Consider the following 17299-nt stretch of genomic DNA (forward strand, 5'->3'; position numbering starts at 1 on the left):
AACAGCAGAAAGAGGAATTAAGAAAACAACCCCATTTACCGTGCACCCAAACCAGTAAGATACCCAGGACTAACCAAAGAGGTGAAAAATCTGTCCTCTGAAAACTATAAAACACCGATGAAAGAAATTGAAGGCGACACAAAGAAATAGAAAGACATTCTATACTCACGGATTGGAAGAACAAATATTGTGAACGTGTCTGTACTGCCAAAGCAATCTACACCTTTAATGCAATCCCTATGAAAATACGAACAACATTTTTTCACGCAGCTAAAACAAACAGTCCTAAACTTTGTGTGGAACCACAAAAGACCCGGAATAGCCAAAACAATCTTGAAAAGGAAAAGCAAAGCTGGAGGCATCACCGTTCTGGACTAGGAATCATACTACAAAGTTGTAGAGATGAGAAAACAGAATGGTACTGGCACAAACACAGACACATAGATCAATGGAACAGAACAGAAAACCCAGAAATGAACCCACAACTGTAAGGTCAATTAGTCTTCAGCAAAGCATGAAAGAATATCCAATGGGAAAAGACAAATGGTATTGGGAAAACTGGACAGCAGCATGCAGAGAAATGAAACTGGACCACTTTCTCAGGCAAAAAAAAAAAAAAAAGAAATGGATTAAAGACCTAAATGTGAGGCCTGAAAACCAGAAGAATCCCAGAGGAGGATACAGGCAGTAACCTCTTTGACATTGGTTGTAGCAACTTCCTTCTAGATATGTCTCCTGAGGCAAGGGAAACAAAAGCAAAAATAAACTATTGGGACTTCATCAAAATAAAAAGCTTCTGCCCAGAGAAAGAAACAGTGAACAGAACTAAAAGGCAGCCTACGGAATGGGAGAAGATATTTGCAAATAACAAATAATTTCACTCTTATGTGGAACTTAAGAAATAAACAAGAAAAGGGAAAATTAAAAAAAAAAAAAAAAAGCCAAACCAAGAAACAGACTCTTAACTATAGGGAACAAACTGTTACCCAAGGGGAGGTGGGGTGGGGGATGGGGAAACAGGTGATGGGATTACGGAGGACACCTGTTGCGATGAGCACTGGGTGTCGTGTGACAATGCTGAATCACTATATTGTATTCCTGAAGCTAATTTATTACACTGCATATTAACTAACTGGAATTTGAGTAAACACTTCAAAAAATAAATAAAATGACCTTAAGTTTAAAAAGCAGACATCAGCTTTGTGTGCTGGCCGTGTTAAAACCAGTGAGATTTTCCCAAGACAATATTACGACTAGTTAGAACTTCCCCAATACCCTACACAAATTCCACTATATTCAACTCATTGTATTTCAGTGAGATAATAAGACAAACTCACAAAGATGAATTGGGCAAGATTGTGCACTAAAGAATAATTATAGCAGTGGAAAATTGGAGACAACGGAAATGTCTACAATTAGAGGGTTGGCTAAGTAAATTATGGCAAAACTCTATAATGGAATACCAAGCAGTCACCAAAAATGGTACTGTGATCGATATTCTTTTGAGAATGAAAAATGCTCCCAATTTACTGTTGAATGAAAATTAGATTAGGAGACAACAGTAACAGTAGCTAACCCTGGATGGTAGGATTCAAAATGGTTTTTACTTAATCTAAACTCTTCCTACATATCCTTTTTTTTTTTCCTCCAGTAATCATGTATCATATTGGTGATCAGCAAGGATATGAAACTGGCTTTATTTAAAAAAAAAAGAAACGCAAACAACTGATTTGAAAAATTGTTTGCAGTAATTATGACACGGGGTTAAGTCATTGCTTAAAGAGCACATACATCAGGGCGCCTGGGTGGCTCAGTCGTTAAGCGAGTGACTTTGGCTCAGGGATCATGACCTGGGATCAAGCTCCACATCCAGCTTCCTGCTCAGTGGGAAGCCTGATTCTCCCTCTCCCACCTCCCCTGCTTGTAGTCCCTCTTTCACTGTCTCTCTTTCTCTCAAATAAATAAATAAAATCTTTAAAAAAAAAAAAAGAGCGCATACAAACTGCTAAGAAAAAAAGGAAGATCCTAGTAGGAGTGAGCAGAGAGCAAGAACAGGTGGCTCACATCGTAGAAAGCAGATCACATACAAGCGTTTGGATCATCATTCAGAGTCACTTGTAATCAAGGAAGTATAAATTTAAATAGTGAGATAACAGTTATTTTTTTGCTTATTAAATTAGCAACAGTGGTTCAATGCCATATATATATTTTTAATTTATTTGACAGGCAGAGATCACAAGTAGGCAGAGAGGCAGGCAGAGAGAGAGAGAGGGAAGCAGGCTCCCTGCTGAGCAGAGACCCGATGTGGGGCTCCATCTCAGGACTCTGGGATCATGACCTGAGCCGAAGGCAGAGGCTTAACCCAATGAGCCACCCAGGCACCCCTGCCATATTTTTAATGATAAAAATTAATATCAATAAATTGTGGTATATCCCTTTGGTGCTGTTAAAAATTGAAGGTTATGTAGGTTATGTTGTAGCCTGAGAGTATAACATTTGAGCGAAGAGATGAAGAGTTAAGGTTTTTAAACTGATGAGTACTAGCAGTTATGTGGTGGTGGTGTGGGGGGGATAGAGTGTGGGAGAGAACAGGATCCCTCCCGTGAGAAAAATCTGGTTCAGTCTAGTTCTGCTGCTTGGCAACTCTGCTCTGAGCTTTATAATTTTTTTAAATTTAATTTTATTTATTTGACAGACAAAGGTCACAGGTAGGCAGAGAGGCAGGCAGAGAGAGAGAGGAGGAAGCAGGCTCCACACTGAGCAGAGAGCCTGATGTGGGGCTCGATCCCAGGACTCTGCGATCATGACCTGAGCTGAGGGCAGAGGCCCAACCCACTGAGCCACCCAGGTGCCCCTGAGCTTTATTCTTTATTTGTTCTCTTTGTTTGTGTTTTTTGAGAGAGAGAGAGAGCCTGAGCGAGGGGAGGATCAGAGGGAGAGGGAGAGAGAGAATCCCAAAGAGGCTCCATGCACAGTGTGCAGAGCTCGAGGGAGGCCTCGATCCCATGACCCCAAGATCGTGAGCTAAGCTGACATCAAGAGTCTGGTGCTCAACCATCTGAGCCGTCCAGGCACCCCAGACCTCTGTGAACTTTGACTGATACATACCTTTCTGGTTATAAATGTAGATACAGCATCTGGCACAGAATCTGGTACATAATGTCTCATTCAGTAAGGTTTTGTTGAGTGAATGAGTGGTAGCTCCTAAGTGATACATGTAAAAGGTTGTGTATGAAGAAAGATTGGAGGAAAATATAGCCAAGTGATTAGTGGTTCTGTTAGGGTAATGGGAATATGAAAAGCTTTTCCTGTTTTCTATAATTTGATGGTATTGTATTTATAATCAAAAAGAATATATGAACTTTATCTCTTTCTTTTTGGGTGTCCTATGTTATTATTTGAAAAATAAACTTTAAGACTTGATTGCATTATTTTTTCTTTTATTCCACTCAGCCAAACACCTTGGAGTCAACCTCAAGAGCTTTCTTTTCCTCTGCGTCTAACATCAAACCTATCAGCAAGTCTTGTCGGCTCTGCGCTTTCGATTATATCTGGAATCCTATCATTTCTCACCATCTCCGACTGCTTCCGCCGCCATCCCTGCCACCATTCGACTCTCCCCAGGACACCGCAGTGACTGTGTCTCCTTAGATCCTTGTCCCTTTCTGGGATATTCTTAAGATTACAGCTGAGGTGACTATAAAAGCCAGGCCATGTCACGTCACTGCCTAGAACCCTCCAGTGGTTCATCCTCTCATTTAAAGTAAACGACAGAACCTTTAAAGCACTATACAGAGATCATGTAGAACCTGGCTCTACCCCAAATTCACACTTCTCTGACTTTATTTCCTACCATTCTGCCTCTGCTGTTCTATTTGGCTAAAAACTCCTGCAGATATTCATAAAGCTGGCTCTTTCCCAGGTGCAAAAATCACCTTATTACTAAGCAGGTTTTCCAGTACCAACCCCCCCACGCCTTTCTCAAGACCCCGCCCCCCCAGACTCTCTGTGTCTTACCTGCTTTATTTTTTCCAGCACCATTTGACTGACAGTGTATTTTTACCAAATATGTATAAGCTTATATATCTCTCCCAATAAAAACAGCTCCGTGCAGGTAGGCATTTTTGCCTGTTTTGTTCCTTGCTATAATGCTAGCACTTAGAATAATGTCTAGAACCTAGTAGAGACTCAATAGATATTTATTGACTAAATGACTTTTTAGATTCTTTCTTTCTTTTCTTTTTTTTTTTTTTTTTTGAAGATTTTTATTTGACCAAGAGAAACAGCAAGAGAGGAAACACAAGCAAGGGGAGTAGGAGAGGGAGAAGCAAGCTTCCCACTGAATGCAGAGCCTGATCCGGGGCTTGGGCCTAGGACACTGGGATCGTGAGCTGAGCCAAAGGCAGATGCTTAACGACTGAGCCACCCAGGCTCCTCTTTGTAGTTGTTTCTCATAAGTAAATCTTAGTCTCAAAACTAGTTTGAAAGCCTTTTGAGAGACTGTCTCGTGTTGCTTTTGCCTAGCTCCTACCCCAAGCTCAGCCCTCCTTAAGTGCACAGGCAGACACACCAGTGAGCCACAACCTATCCATGGAGCTGGATTCCTTCTGGCTCTTGGGCTGGGACTCTGTCCAGACTACTTGAGACAGAAGATAGGCTGTGTTGGAAAGCATTCTGTGTCTTGATCCACGTGGTGGCCCCAGGACTATGGACATTGTGTACTCAAGAGCAGTGCGCCTCTGGTACTGTGTTGTGTGTGACTCGTGCCCCGGGAAATGAATGTTCATCCATTCCTAGCTTAGTGGTTGAAATTTTTGTTTTTGCATTAAAAGGTAGAGTAAACACTTTTTATTACTTTGTCTTTTGCAGAGCTAGTCGTAGCAGAATATCACAGAAAAATCAAGGAGGCTTTTGAAGTGTTTGACCACGAGGCGAATAATACAGTGGATGTGAGGTTTGGCAATGTTTTCTTTGTCCTAATTCTAAATTATTGATGCAACCCATACAGTAGAAGAGGCCTCCTGTCTTTTTGTAGTCCTTGGATTTATTATGCTATCTATGTATCTATCTATCTTTGATTTGAGAGAGTGTGGATGGGTCTGTGGGGGGTAGGGGTGGAGGGAGAGAATCTTCAAGCAGACTCCCTGCTGAGTGCAGTGCCCAATGTGGGGCTCCATCCCTCAACCCATGAGATCATGACCTGAGCTGAAACCAAGAGTTGGACTCTGAACCAATGGAGCTACCCAGGCACACCACTTATTATGCTATTTAAATTTTTTATTTTCCGTGCTCTGTGAAAGGTCTTTACTAACTATTCTTCAGATCAGTCCTGTTTCTTATTCTTTATAGTCTGGGAAAAGAGTATCCACATTGTCCCGTTCAACCGTAGGCTGTCAGTTCTGCAGGGGAGGTGAACTCGGCTGGAGCATTAGTGCTAGAGACTTAGCTGGTGCTTAGTAAATAATTGTTGACCGAATGAACAGAATTTGCTTTTAAAATAAATAAGTATAGGGCACCTGGGTGGAGCAGTCTGTTGAGCCTCAGACTCTTGGTTTCAACTCGGGTTGTGATCTCAGGGTTGTGAGATCGAGCCCCGTGCTGGGCTCGGCACTTAGAGATTCTCTCCTTCTCCCTCTGCCCCTCTTGCTTGTGCGCTCGCTCTCTCTCTCTCTCTCTCAAATAAATAAACAAATCTTTAACAAATAAAATAACTAAGTATGTATTATCAAGCCGTGAATTAGAAAGATTAATAATGCTTAAACGATGATGGGCTCCCCAAGTAAAATAACAAAAAAGAACCCAAACAAAAGAACATAAGAGATGAGAGAGCCATGAATACTGGTAAGTCAAGAGCAAAGGAGACAGAATGGTTTGAGACCAGAAAGAAAGAAAAAAAAAAGGCAGAGGGAGACTCTCTGGGAGAACAAAGAAGCTGTAGGGTCCACACACTGTAGGGTCACGTTCCGGAGCGGCCGTGAAGCCGTTCTTCCAGGAGAGCGAGCGCAACGGTCGCATCCGGCGGGCCTGTGGCCTCCGCACACAGCAGCCAGCCCGGCTGCGGGAAGGGACAGGGAAGGACAGTCGGAGGCTCACGCGCAGGTGCCCTCACTTCTAGGACTAGGCAAGGCTCCAAGTGCTTTAACCTGAGCTACGCTGGAGGAGCAGCCCGCGCTGTTATTGTATTTGTGACAGGTTGTCACTATACATGTCGTTTCGTTTCTTACATCTGGAGGCACCAGGTGTGACTGCAGGAGAGGGACAGAGAGGTGCGTCCAGTTCATGCTTTGTACTAGCGCCTTATGAAGCTGAGTTTTGTGCCTCGTCTGTGTTTATGGGCTTTACAACAGGGGGTGAGGCTGAGAATTACCTTCTAGAACTGTAGTCAGCCCAAGTGAGCCTTGGCTCCGCTGTTGCCTCGGACATGTGCGGGTCACGTGCTGGGCTCCAGGTGCTCGGGCCACAGCGCAGGTGGCCTGAGTGACCCCGGAGTGGGAGCTCCTAGGAGGAGAGTGACCGGGTCGGACCCGTCGCTGGGGCCAGGAGCTCACGTCCATGACCTCATCTTCGTCTTTTTACTTGTGTGCTAAGAGTTGGCATCTCCAGTGTCTGGAAACATAGAAAAGGTTTGCTCAAGGTCCTATCAGGGTTTTAAAATTCTAGGTCTCTGCCTGCTCCCTCCTCGCCCCTCTCGACCACTCCCCCTTCGCAGGAGGCGCCCCTGGACCTGTCTCCGGCCTTTGGGCCTCCTGACAGAAGCAGTGAAAAGAAAGCCTCCCAACTCTCTTAGAGCACTGATGCCAGGTCTTTTTTGGGTAAAAGGGCTAATTTAGGAAAAACAGACATGCTTATGGGATGCATCTTTCTCCCATTGAATGGGAGAAAATTTTGAAAATTTAAAAATTTATTGCGGCCTCAAGGGAAAGTATGTATTTTTACAATGTAAATGGTCTACTTCATTATGTAAAGAAGGTTACAAAGAAAATTGGCATTATTTTTCTCACTCAACGATTAATGCTATGCATATTCGAATAGTAGCAAGAGGGATGGATGTAGCTTCCTAATCTTTATTCCTTCTGTTAATTCTGAAGTTCATCACGAGTGTTCTCATGCAGCTGGTGTCATTACCACGTGCCCTGCATGGGACAGAGAAGCCAAGTGACTTGCCCAGGAGGGCACAAGGGCTGAGCAGCAGAGGCGGTGCTCAGAGTAGTTCCTTCTGTCAGCTGCCCCGTGGCCCCAGACGAGACCCTGGGAACGCAGGGATGAATGAGATCTGGTCCTGCCTTCCCCACTGGCCGCTCCTTATTGTGAAAACAATTAATCCAGCTAGAATTTATTTTGGCACGTGATTAAAAGTGAAAGTCTAAATATAGACTTTTTCCCCCCCGAAATTGCTAAAGTTTATTTTATTTACATCATGAATTGTTACACCTACTTTATAATATGCTGCACTTTCTATAACTGAATCTTACTTGAGCTGTGTATTCTAATCTATGGCTTTACCTTTCAGTCTTCTATTAGGTCAGTCCAATCCTAATTGTTTTTTTTTTTTAAAGATTTTATTTATTTATTCGACAGACAGAGATCACAAGTAGGCAGAGAAGCAGGCAGAGAGAGAGGAAGAAGCAGGCTCCCTGCTGAGCAGAGAGCCCGATGTGGGGCTCCATCCCAGGACCCTGGGATCATGACCTGAGCCGAAGGCAGAGGCTTTAACCCACTGAGCCACCCAGGCACCCCAATCCTAATTGTTATAAATTGTTATAAATTTAAAATGTGCTGATAGGACTGAGCTCTTTATTACTCTTCTTTTTAAATATTTTTAATTAATTGAAAAAATTTAATTGAAAAAAAAAGCCAAGACATGGAAATAACCCAGTTGTTCATCAACAGATGAATGGATTAAGAAGTTGTGATATACAGATATAGGTATGTGTATCTCTATCTCATAATGGAATGTTACTCAGTCGTAAAAACGAGGAAATCCCGCTGTTCGTGACAACATGGTTCAGTCCTGAGGGATATGCGACGTGAAATAAATCAGAGAAAGACAAACACCCTGTGATTTCATGTATATGTGGAATCTAAACACAGACAATGAAAAAAACGAACTCGGAAGGAGAGATCAGACTTGCGGTTACTCAGGTGCGGAGGGTGGGGAGGTCCTCGGAGGAGGAATGGGAGGAGCCTGGTTGAAAGGAGCGAAGTTCAGTTATGAGCCGAGAACTAGGGATGTGCTGTGAAAGGGGAAATGGGCTCCAGGGAAGCTGGGAGGAAAGTAAATCCTAAGAGTTCTCAGCATGAGGAGACCTTTTCTTTCCTTTTCGTGTGTGTGTGTGTGTGTGTGTGTGTGTAAGAAGATATGTCGGTTGAACCTCTTGTGGTCATCATGTCCCAACATCGATAAATCAGACCGTCATGCTGTATGGCCTTCAACTTACGCAGCGATTGATCCACGTCAAATTTTTTCTTAAGAAAACTGGGGAGAGAAAAAGAATCGAAGGCAGAATTCTACATAAAGAGCGGTGTCGAGAAGCGGATGGAGTGAGTCCAGAGACAGAGATAATGGCTTGGTGTGGGCAGGAGAGAGCTGTTCCTGGAGAAGCTTCTAGCACATTTGGCTGTGTCTTCCCTACCCTGTAGGTCAGGCGCCGTTTTCCTTGTAGGACCGACCCAGGCCCCTTACAGATGAGTTTTGTGGCTGTTACTCTCCCTTCTCCCTACCTCTGCTTTGCACAAATGGAAAGATCGAATCTGAAACTGTACCACTATGTAAAACATCACCAAATGGGTCCCTGCGGCTGTCCTCCTGGCTCTGAGGGCCGACCCCGGGGTCCACAAGCAGACTGCCTGGGCTCCACTCCTGGTTCTCTGAGTAACTTACTTTTCTCCTTCACCTCATAGAAAGGACCCTTTCAGGGGTCTGGGAAGTCAAAACTATTTTTATAATAAATCTAAGTCACTATTTGCTATTTTCATTCTCGTTTTTTCACAAGTATATATTGGAGTATTTGAAAAGCTACATGATGTGTGATATCCCAACAGATTGGATGCCGAACCCGATAGGAAAATCCAGCTGTCTTCTGCTAAGCCAGACATTACAGAGATTTGCAAACATGTAAAATGGTGCCGTTCCTCTAATTAAATTTGTTCTTGTGGGAAATAGTTATTTTTCATAAAATTATGTTATTAACATACACTTGTAATGAATTTATTGTTTTTCTAAATGAAAGATTTAAATATTTAAAAAAGATTTCTAAGTGAATATTTTAAAATTTTTTGAGTTCTAATATGGCAAATACAGATAAATACAACTCGCAGAAAGAAAGGCTTTCTGAGGATCTCTGTCATGTTTAAGACTGCAAAAGGAGTTCCGAGAGCCCAAAATATGAGAACCAGTGTGTCAGTGGACATTTTTAAAGCTCTTAAAACAATATCAGCTCAGAAAAAACTAGCTTGGGATTTAAAACTTAGAACAAATTAGGTATTAGTAGTAGTAGTAGTACACTTTATATATTCTAGAAGTAAACAATTTAGAGTTGTTTTTCCTCTATTTTCTCTGGATTAGTAATTATACATAACAAGCCTCTCATAAGAATTTTTTATATAGGGGCGCCTGGATGGCTCAGTGGGTTAAAGCCTCTGCCTTCCGCTCAGGTCATGATCCCAGGGTCCTGGGATTGAGCCCCGCATCGGGCTCTCTACTCAGCAGGGAGCCTGCTTCCCCCTCACTCTCTGCCTGCCTCTCTGCCTTCTTGTGACCTCTCTCTGTCAAATTAACAAATAAAATCTTTTTTTAAAAAAAGAATTTTTTACATATTTCTGTACATTCTGTTTTATTTTTTTTAAAGATTTATCTATTTATTTATTTGCCAGAGAGAGATCACAAGTAGACAGAGAGGCAGGCAGAGAGAGAGGGAAGCAGGCTCCCTGCTGAGCAGAGAGCCCGAGGCGGGACTCGATCCCAGGACCCCGAGATCATGACCCGAGCCGAAGGCAGCGGCCCAACCCACTGAGCCACCCAGGCGACCTGTGCATTCTGTTTTGATCTTTTAATTTTTGAAGCAGTTCATTTTCCTTGTTGAATAGTGTTTGCAAGTTGGCACCTTGAAAAACATCAAGGCAGGTTTTTAAAAAACAACACTAACTAGGGCCATTTTAGTGTTGCCTCATATAAAACCTAGAACATAATACATTTTTAAAAAATATTTTATTTATTTATTTGAGAGAGATAGAGCAAGCATGAGAGGGGAGGAGATCAGAGGGAGAAGCAGACTCCCCATGGAGCTGGGAGCCCGATGTGGGACTCTATCCCGGGACTTTGGGATCATGACCTGAGCCAAAGGCAGTGGCTTAACCAACTGAGCCACCCAGGCGCCCCGAACATAATACATTTTGACTTACGTACATTTTCCTGCTCTGTGTTGAGATTTCAATCAATACGGCTGATTGAAAATGAAGTTTTTGAAAGATAATATATAGACCCAGGATAAGATCCTTAAGGTACAAAAAGTAGTATTGGATGGGACGCCTGGGTGGCTCAGTTGGTTAAGCAGCTGCCTTCGGCTCAGGTCACGATCCCAGCATCCTGGGATCGAGTCCCACATCGGGCTCCTTGCTCCGCAGGGAGCCTGCTTCTCCCTCTGACTCTGCCTTCCACTCTGTCTGCCTGTGCTCGCTCTCGCTTGCTCTCTCTCTGACAAATAAATAAATAAAATCTTTAAAAAAAAAAAAAGTAGTATTGGATACATCTTTTTGCCTCTAACTCATGGCTATCCACTTCCTCTGTTTTCTTTTTAAGATTTTATTTGTTTGTTCATTTATTTATTTGAGAGAGAGAACAGTGGGGGCAAGGGGTGAGGGGAAGAGAGAAGGACAAACAGATTCCATGCTGAACGTGGAACCTGACTTGAACTCCCTCTCAGGACCCTGAGGTCGTGACCTGAGCTGAAACCAAGAACCAGACGCTTAACTGACTGAAGCACACAGGCGGCTATCCTCTTTTTAAAGGCAAGAGTTTACAGGTTTTTTCCAGAGAAAGTCTATGCAAATACTGTGTGTGCGCGCACACGCTTGTGTTTTATTATGGTAAGTATATACAACATAAAATTTAACATTTTAGCCATTTTTAAGTGTGTAGTTTAGTGACTTTAAGTATATTGACTTTACTACCATCCATCTCCATATTTTTGCTGAAGTTGCTATATTGACAGGGTGTTCTCTTACTTCATTTTATGAGTGTGGCTGTTTCCCTACAATCTCAAACAAAGTTAATTATCAACCTTTAGGATTTTTGCTGATGTGTTACGTGAAAAATAGAAACTCAGTGTTAATTTTCATTTCTCTAATTATGGACTTCTTTCTGTATGTCTAAAAGTGATTTGTATTTCCTTTTGTTTGAACTGACAGTTCATGGCCTTTCCCATTTTTTATTGAATTGTTTACCTTTTTATATATTAAAGATCTTAGCCATAGTGCGTGAAATGTATGCCATCTGTCTTTTGACTATTTTTACTTTCTGGTGTTCAGAAACTTTAAAAAAATGGTTAAATTACAGACCATTTGAGTATGAATTTGGAAACAAACCAAAGTCATCAGAGTGGTTTTAATAGAATAAATTTAAGTTAACCTAAATAAAGCTAGTATGGTAAAAAGGAAAAAAAAAAACCCACAACATTCCACAAAGAATGTCTCTAAAGGAGTGAATTAATTTTTCCATGTAGATGATGAATTTAATTTGAATGCCGCTCAAATCTGAATCACAAACCAATCTAGTTTTTTGTAATGTATGTTCTTTCATCCTTGACTCTTAACGATAGAAGTATACTAGAAGTTGGTAGAGCCAGTTGTTGGCTCTATGATTGATTTATTTTTTTACCTTATTACAATATTATTGACTAATTCCCTATGCTGTTCTTTTCATTTGTTATTTATTTTATAGCTGGAAGTTGTACCTCTTCATCTTCTTTACCTATTTCATCCACCCTCCCTTCTCCTTTCTGGCAGCCTCCAGTCTGTTCCCTGTATTTAAGGGTCTGTCTGGTTTTTGTGTGTTTGTTCATTTCCTTTGCTTTTTAGATTCCATATATAAGTGAAATCATATGGTATTTGTCTTTCTCTGTCTGACTCATCTCACTTAGCATAATACCCTCGGGTCTATCCATGTTGCTGCGAATGGAGAGATTTCATTCTTTTTTATGGCAAAGGCATGTTCCGGGCTCTGTGTGTGTGTGTGTGTGTGTGTGTGTGTGTGTGTGTCACATCTTCTCTATCCATTCATCTGTGTTCATCTATCGATGGAAACTTGTGTTGCTTCCATATTTTGGCTGTCGTAAAAAATGCTGCAGTAAATATGGGGGTGCATCTATCTTTTTGAATTAGTGTTTTGTTGTCTTGGGATAAATACCCAGTAGTGAAACTGTTGGAACATATGGTATTTCTATTTTTAATTTTTTTGAGGGCCTCCATTATTGTTGTCTACGGGGGTTGTACCAATTTATATTCCTACCAACACTGCACGAGGGTTCCCTTTACTCTCTCTCTTTTTTTTCCCCTTTTCTCTTCTTTTTTGCCCACACTTGTTATTTTTTGTCTTTTTGGGACTAGCCATTCTGATTGGTGTGAGGTGGTATTTCATTGTGGTTTTGATTTGCATTTCCCTGAGCACCTCTTCATGTGCATGTTGGCCATCTGGATGTCTTCCAGGGGAAAAAACGTCCAGTCAGGCCCTCTGCCCATTTTAATCAGATTATCTGGGTTTCTTGTTTGTTTGTTTTATGTGTGTATGTGTTCCATTGTATAAACACTCTCTATATTTTGGATATTAACCCCTTATTGGCTATATCTTCTGTTATTCGCTAGATTGCCTTTCTGTTTTTGTTGATGGTTTCCTTTACTGTGAAAAAGCTTTTTGTTTTGGTGTAGTTCCAATGGTTTATTTTTGCTTTTGCTTTCCTTGCCAGAGGAGACAGATCTACAAAAATGTTGCTAAGGGCAATGTCCAAGAGATTACTGCCTCTGTTTTCTTCCGGGAAGAAAGGTTTAATGGTTTCAAATCTTACATTTAGGTCTAATCCATTTTGAGGGGGCTTTTCTTGAGTCGGTGTAAGAAAGCGGTCCAGTTTCATCTTTTTGCATGTAGCCGACCAGTTTTCCCAATACAATTTGTTGAAAAGACTGTCTTCTCTCCATTGCATAGTCTTGCATCTCTATCCTATTCTACTGATGCATGTGTTTGTTTTTGTGCCAGTACCATACTGTTTTGATTACTAGACTTGGGTTTTTGTGTGCCACCTCTTACCACCTCTTTTTATTCATTTTCCTCATTCCTGCCATCACTTAAACCACAGGAGTGTCAAGAGTAGCAAATGAAGAAACATGAAAGCATTTCGAAAAGTATAGGAGGTCAGATCAAGTTATATATGTTTTTAACACTCCTTTCTCATTAACTCTGGAATGGGTTAATCCTCAAGAATCTGGTGAACCAAGATGATGTAGGTCCGATCCTGGAATAAACATGCTGGTCATCCCCTTTCCCCAGCTACATCCATGTGCGCCCTTGCTATGTTTCAGTGCCTTTGCAGAGTGACGTGATTGGTATTCTAGACTATTCTATATTTCCTTTACTCTTACCTCCACTGTAGGAGATTTTCCCCAATATTTTCTAGTTGTTTTCTTCACCTTTGGGCAGACTTTTTGCAGCCCAGCAGCCCCCGGTGTCCTGCTAATGTGGTGAGTCTCTTTTCCAGTGCTTCCACCTCAACTCAGCACGACTCTCTGAGGCACCCAACATCCACTGTTCATCTTGTACGCTGATAAGGGGACTTGAGTTTCTTAAGCAGTTGGCAGGAACTCGGAGTGTATTAGGTCTTGTCTAAAATTCAGTAAGAAGTAGGTAGTAAGAACCTCTTTGTGATGGATTAGGGATCACTCTTCCAAAGAAGACTGGAGATACCATAAATATGATTTCTACCTCTTCAGATTTAATGCTGTGTTTGAAGATAAGTTAATAGCAACCCTTCACAATACGTTTAATCAGGTAGTGAAAAACAATTATTACCTGAGAAAGCTTGAGACTCAAAGAGCTTTGAAAAATTGTGCAGGTCTGGGGCGCCTGGGTGGCTCAGTGGGTTAAGCCTGTGCCTTCAGCTTAGGTCGTGATCTCAGGGTCCTGGGATCAAGCCCCACATCAGACTCTCTGCTCAGTGGGGAGCGTGCTTCCTCCTCTCTCTCTGCCTGCCTCTCTGCCTACTTGTGATCTCTCTCTTTGTCAAATAAACTGAAAAACTGTGCAGGTCAATAGATCTGTATCTGTGCTCTGGAAAAACAGTGTTAAAGAGGAATGGGATTGTTGGACCATGGACTACTTTGTAGGGAATTAATCATAAAAACTGAGGTCCATTTATACATAGTTCACGCATATGAGCAGAATGACTGATGAATTAGACTAGAGGATAACTTGGATAAATTTCAAGAGCAACGTTGAGTTAAAAATAATTACAGAAGGAAGCATATGTTCTGATACAATATATATAAATTTTAAACCTACAAAATAATGGTGTCTTTTGTTTATGAATACAATGACATGCATGGAAATGATAAGTATTATCCCCAGAATAGTGGTGTCACCTGAAGACAGAGGGGGAAGGAATGGAGAGTGGGAAGTGGGACTTTAGCTGTTTTCTGCCATGTTTTATTGTTCAGGAAAAAATCTGGAACAGATGTGGCAAAAGGTTAACATCGGTTAAATCTTAATATTGGATATATGGCTGTTATATTTTTTCTGTACTTTTTCTGTAATATTTCACAATTATTTGTAAAAATAAATATTTTTTCTCAAGAGTGGTTTATACATTGTCTTTTCACCATCTCACTTTCCAGTTGCTTTGTAAAATATAGGTTTGCTTATGGAGATCTGGGTGGCTCAGTCACTTGAGGGTGTTGACCGACTCTTGATTTTGGCTCAGATCTTGTTCTCAGGGTCCCGGGATCAAGCACTGAGTTTGTGTGTGTGTGTGTGTTTGGGTGGGGAGTGTCCCTGCTCACCGGGGCGTCTGCTTGTCTCTCTCTCCCTCTGCCCCTCCCCCAGCCCGCCAGTGCATGCGGTCTCTCTCTCTCTCTCAAATAAATAAATCTTTAAAAAATTGGTTTGCTTATTACAACCCTCTTGATGAACTGTGATTATAACTGTGATTAAATAATCTCTTAAAGTTTAAAAAAATCATCCCAAATCCTGCCTCCTGAAAGGACAGTTGTTCATGCTACACAAGTGTAGCTCTAGATGTTTTTCTTACCCATGTGTAATAAGGTACATGGCTAGAAGGGTGGGGAGTTGATGCAAAAGGAAGGAGGAGGAATGGACAGACAGGACAAAAGAAAACATGTGGAAGAAAAAAATCTAGAATATAATCTCTTTGAGGGAGGACCTTCTGTCTGTTTTGCTCTCTGCTGTATTTTAGCATCTAGGACAGTGTTTGCTGCATGGTAGGTCCACGGTATACATACATTTATTAATGCATGAAGGAGGAGACTATGCTGTAGAAATAAGATCACAATACCCATTCTTTAAAAAAATAAAAAGTATCAGTTTAATTTTACTTGAATTAACAAAAGAAAAAAATAAATTTAAAGTGAAGAAATTGTGGAATCTCACAGGTTTCCTGGTGATGAGCAACATTATTTTAAGTTCAGAGAAGATAATGAGGAAAACATGAAGAGTTTGTAAAATGAAAAATTTTGTAATTTGTAAGGTGAGAAATACAATTTTTAGGGGTGTCTGGGTGGCTTAGTTGTTTGAGTGGCTGACTCTTAATCTTTGGCTCAGGTTGATGTCAGGGTCCTGGGATCAAGCACCACGTGGAGCTCTGCGCTCAGCAAGAAGTCTGCTTCGGGATTCTCTCTCTCTCCTGTTGCCCCTTCCCTGCTTGCTTGTTTTCTCTCTCTCTCTCTCAAAATACGTAAATCTTTAAAAAAAACACATTTTTTTAAAACATAGATAATGTATTTACATGGTTAAAAATTCAAAGAGAACAGAGTACAGAGAAAAGTCTAACTCCCTTCCACCAGCCACTCAGGACCCCTCCAAAGTACTCGTTACTCAAGTACTAATTCCTAGGGATCACTCCAGAAATATTCTGTGTATACGTACACATTATTTTCTTACCCCACCCTTACATTTTTCCTCAAATGGTTGCGTGCTTTCGTTGCATGGTACTCTTCCCTTGGGATGGAATCAAGCCCGTGCTGAAGTTCATTTTAATGACGTCTCAGTAGCGTTCCGGAGTCCAGAATGGATGTAGCTTTCCAGTTTATTCTTTTTTTCCCCCCAGTTTATTCTTGGTCTATGTGCATAAGTGCACTAAGTTTTAGTGTATTGGAGGGCATCAGAAAGCCCCTTAAACCATACCCCGGGCTTTATAAACGGGAGCCAAATAGGATACACGTGACAGACAAATAACTCCTGGAGTCCAACTACTCTGTTGGGACACTTAACTTGCTGTGTGATAAAGAGGATGTTTTCTGTATTTAATAGCTTTGGAGGCCGACTCACTTGACTCTGGATTGTAGCTAGCTGTCTGTTGTGTTTACCGTATTGTCTGGATCTGGGGCGAATTTTGGTGTACGGCTGTGAACATCGGTAGCCAGAGGCTGGGGACCGGTGGTCTCAGTGTGCTTCCTGGGACCTCTGGGTGGCTACCCTCCGTGACTTCCAGGTTCATATTCCCGCAGCCTCAACCTGGTCTCCTTAACATAGGAAATACAATATAATGAAAATAAAATAAAATAATGATGGAGCAGCACGCTGATACACAGTGTCATAGGCTTTCTGGTGTCGGCCCATGGAGAGAGATCATATTTGATTAAGTTTCCATCTCCGCTTAAAGCAGCTGTGCCCAGGGAAGGAGGTCAAACGGCACAAAGCAGCACAACCTGTACGTTAGGGAACTCTCACAAGGATTGCTCTCTATCTGGTACAGTTACCCCCAAATCCTGATGAGGGCGTATTAGGCCATTTCAACCCAATATCTAGGCCGATAGTGCTACTAATTCTCCTCGTCCCTGGCAGTGCTAGTGATTCACACCATGGTGGTTGGCTGTGCTAGAGATTGGGTAGTCTAATTTTATTATTCTTCCTGAGCGTATAGCTAAGCTCAAATTCACGCATTCCCTTGAAGATAGAGGGAGGCTGGGAAGTAGGGTTTAGCCAGAGTTCTGGCTGGTGGGATGTAGGTGGCAGTGATGCGCATCACTTTTAGACCTAATGCTTAAAAACCTATCACGTATGGTCCTCCGTATTTTCTCC

General features: G+C 41.7%; 1 protein-coding gene across 1 annotated transcript in view; it reads left to right on the top strand.

The window, feature by feature from the left end:
* EFCAB2 (EF-hand calcium binding domain 2) overlaps positions 1-17299 on the top strand; it is a 109531-nt gene that overhangs the window by 50958 nt on the left and 41274 nt on the right. The window contains exon 2 of the mRNA XM_032317938.1: positions 4870-4954. Within this exon, the coding sequence (XP_032173829.1) occupies positions 4870-4954 (85 nt within the window). The remainder of the gene's footprint in view (positions 1-4869; positions 4955-17299) is intronic.

This window comes from Mustela erminea, chromosome 17 (genome assembly GCF_009829155.1).
Source record: "Mustela erminea isolate mMusErm1 chromosome 17, mMusErm1.Pri, whole genome shotgun sequence".
In the NCBI taxonomy this organism is placed as follows: domain Eukaryota; kingdom Metazoa; phylum Chordata; class Mammalia; order Carnivora; family Mustelidae; genus Mustela; species Mustela erminea.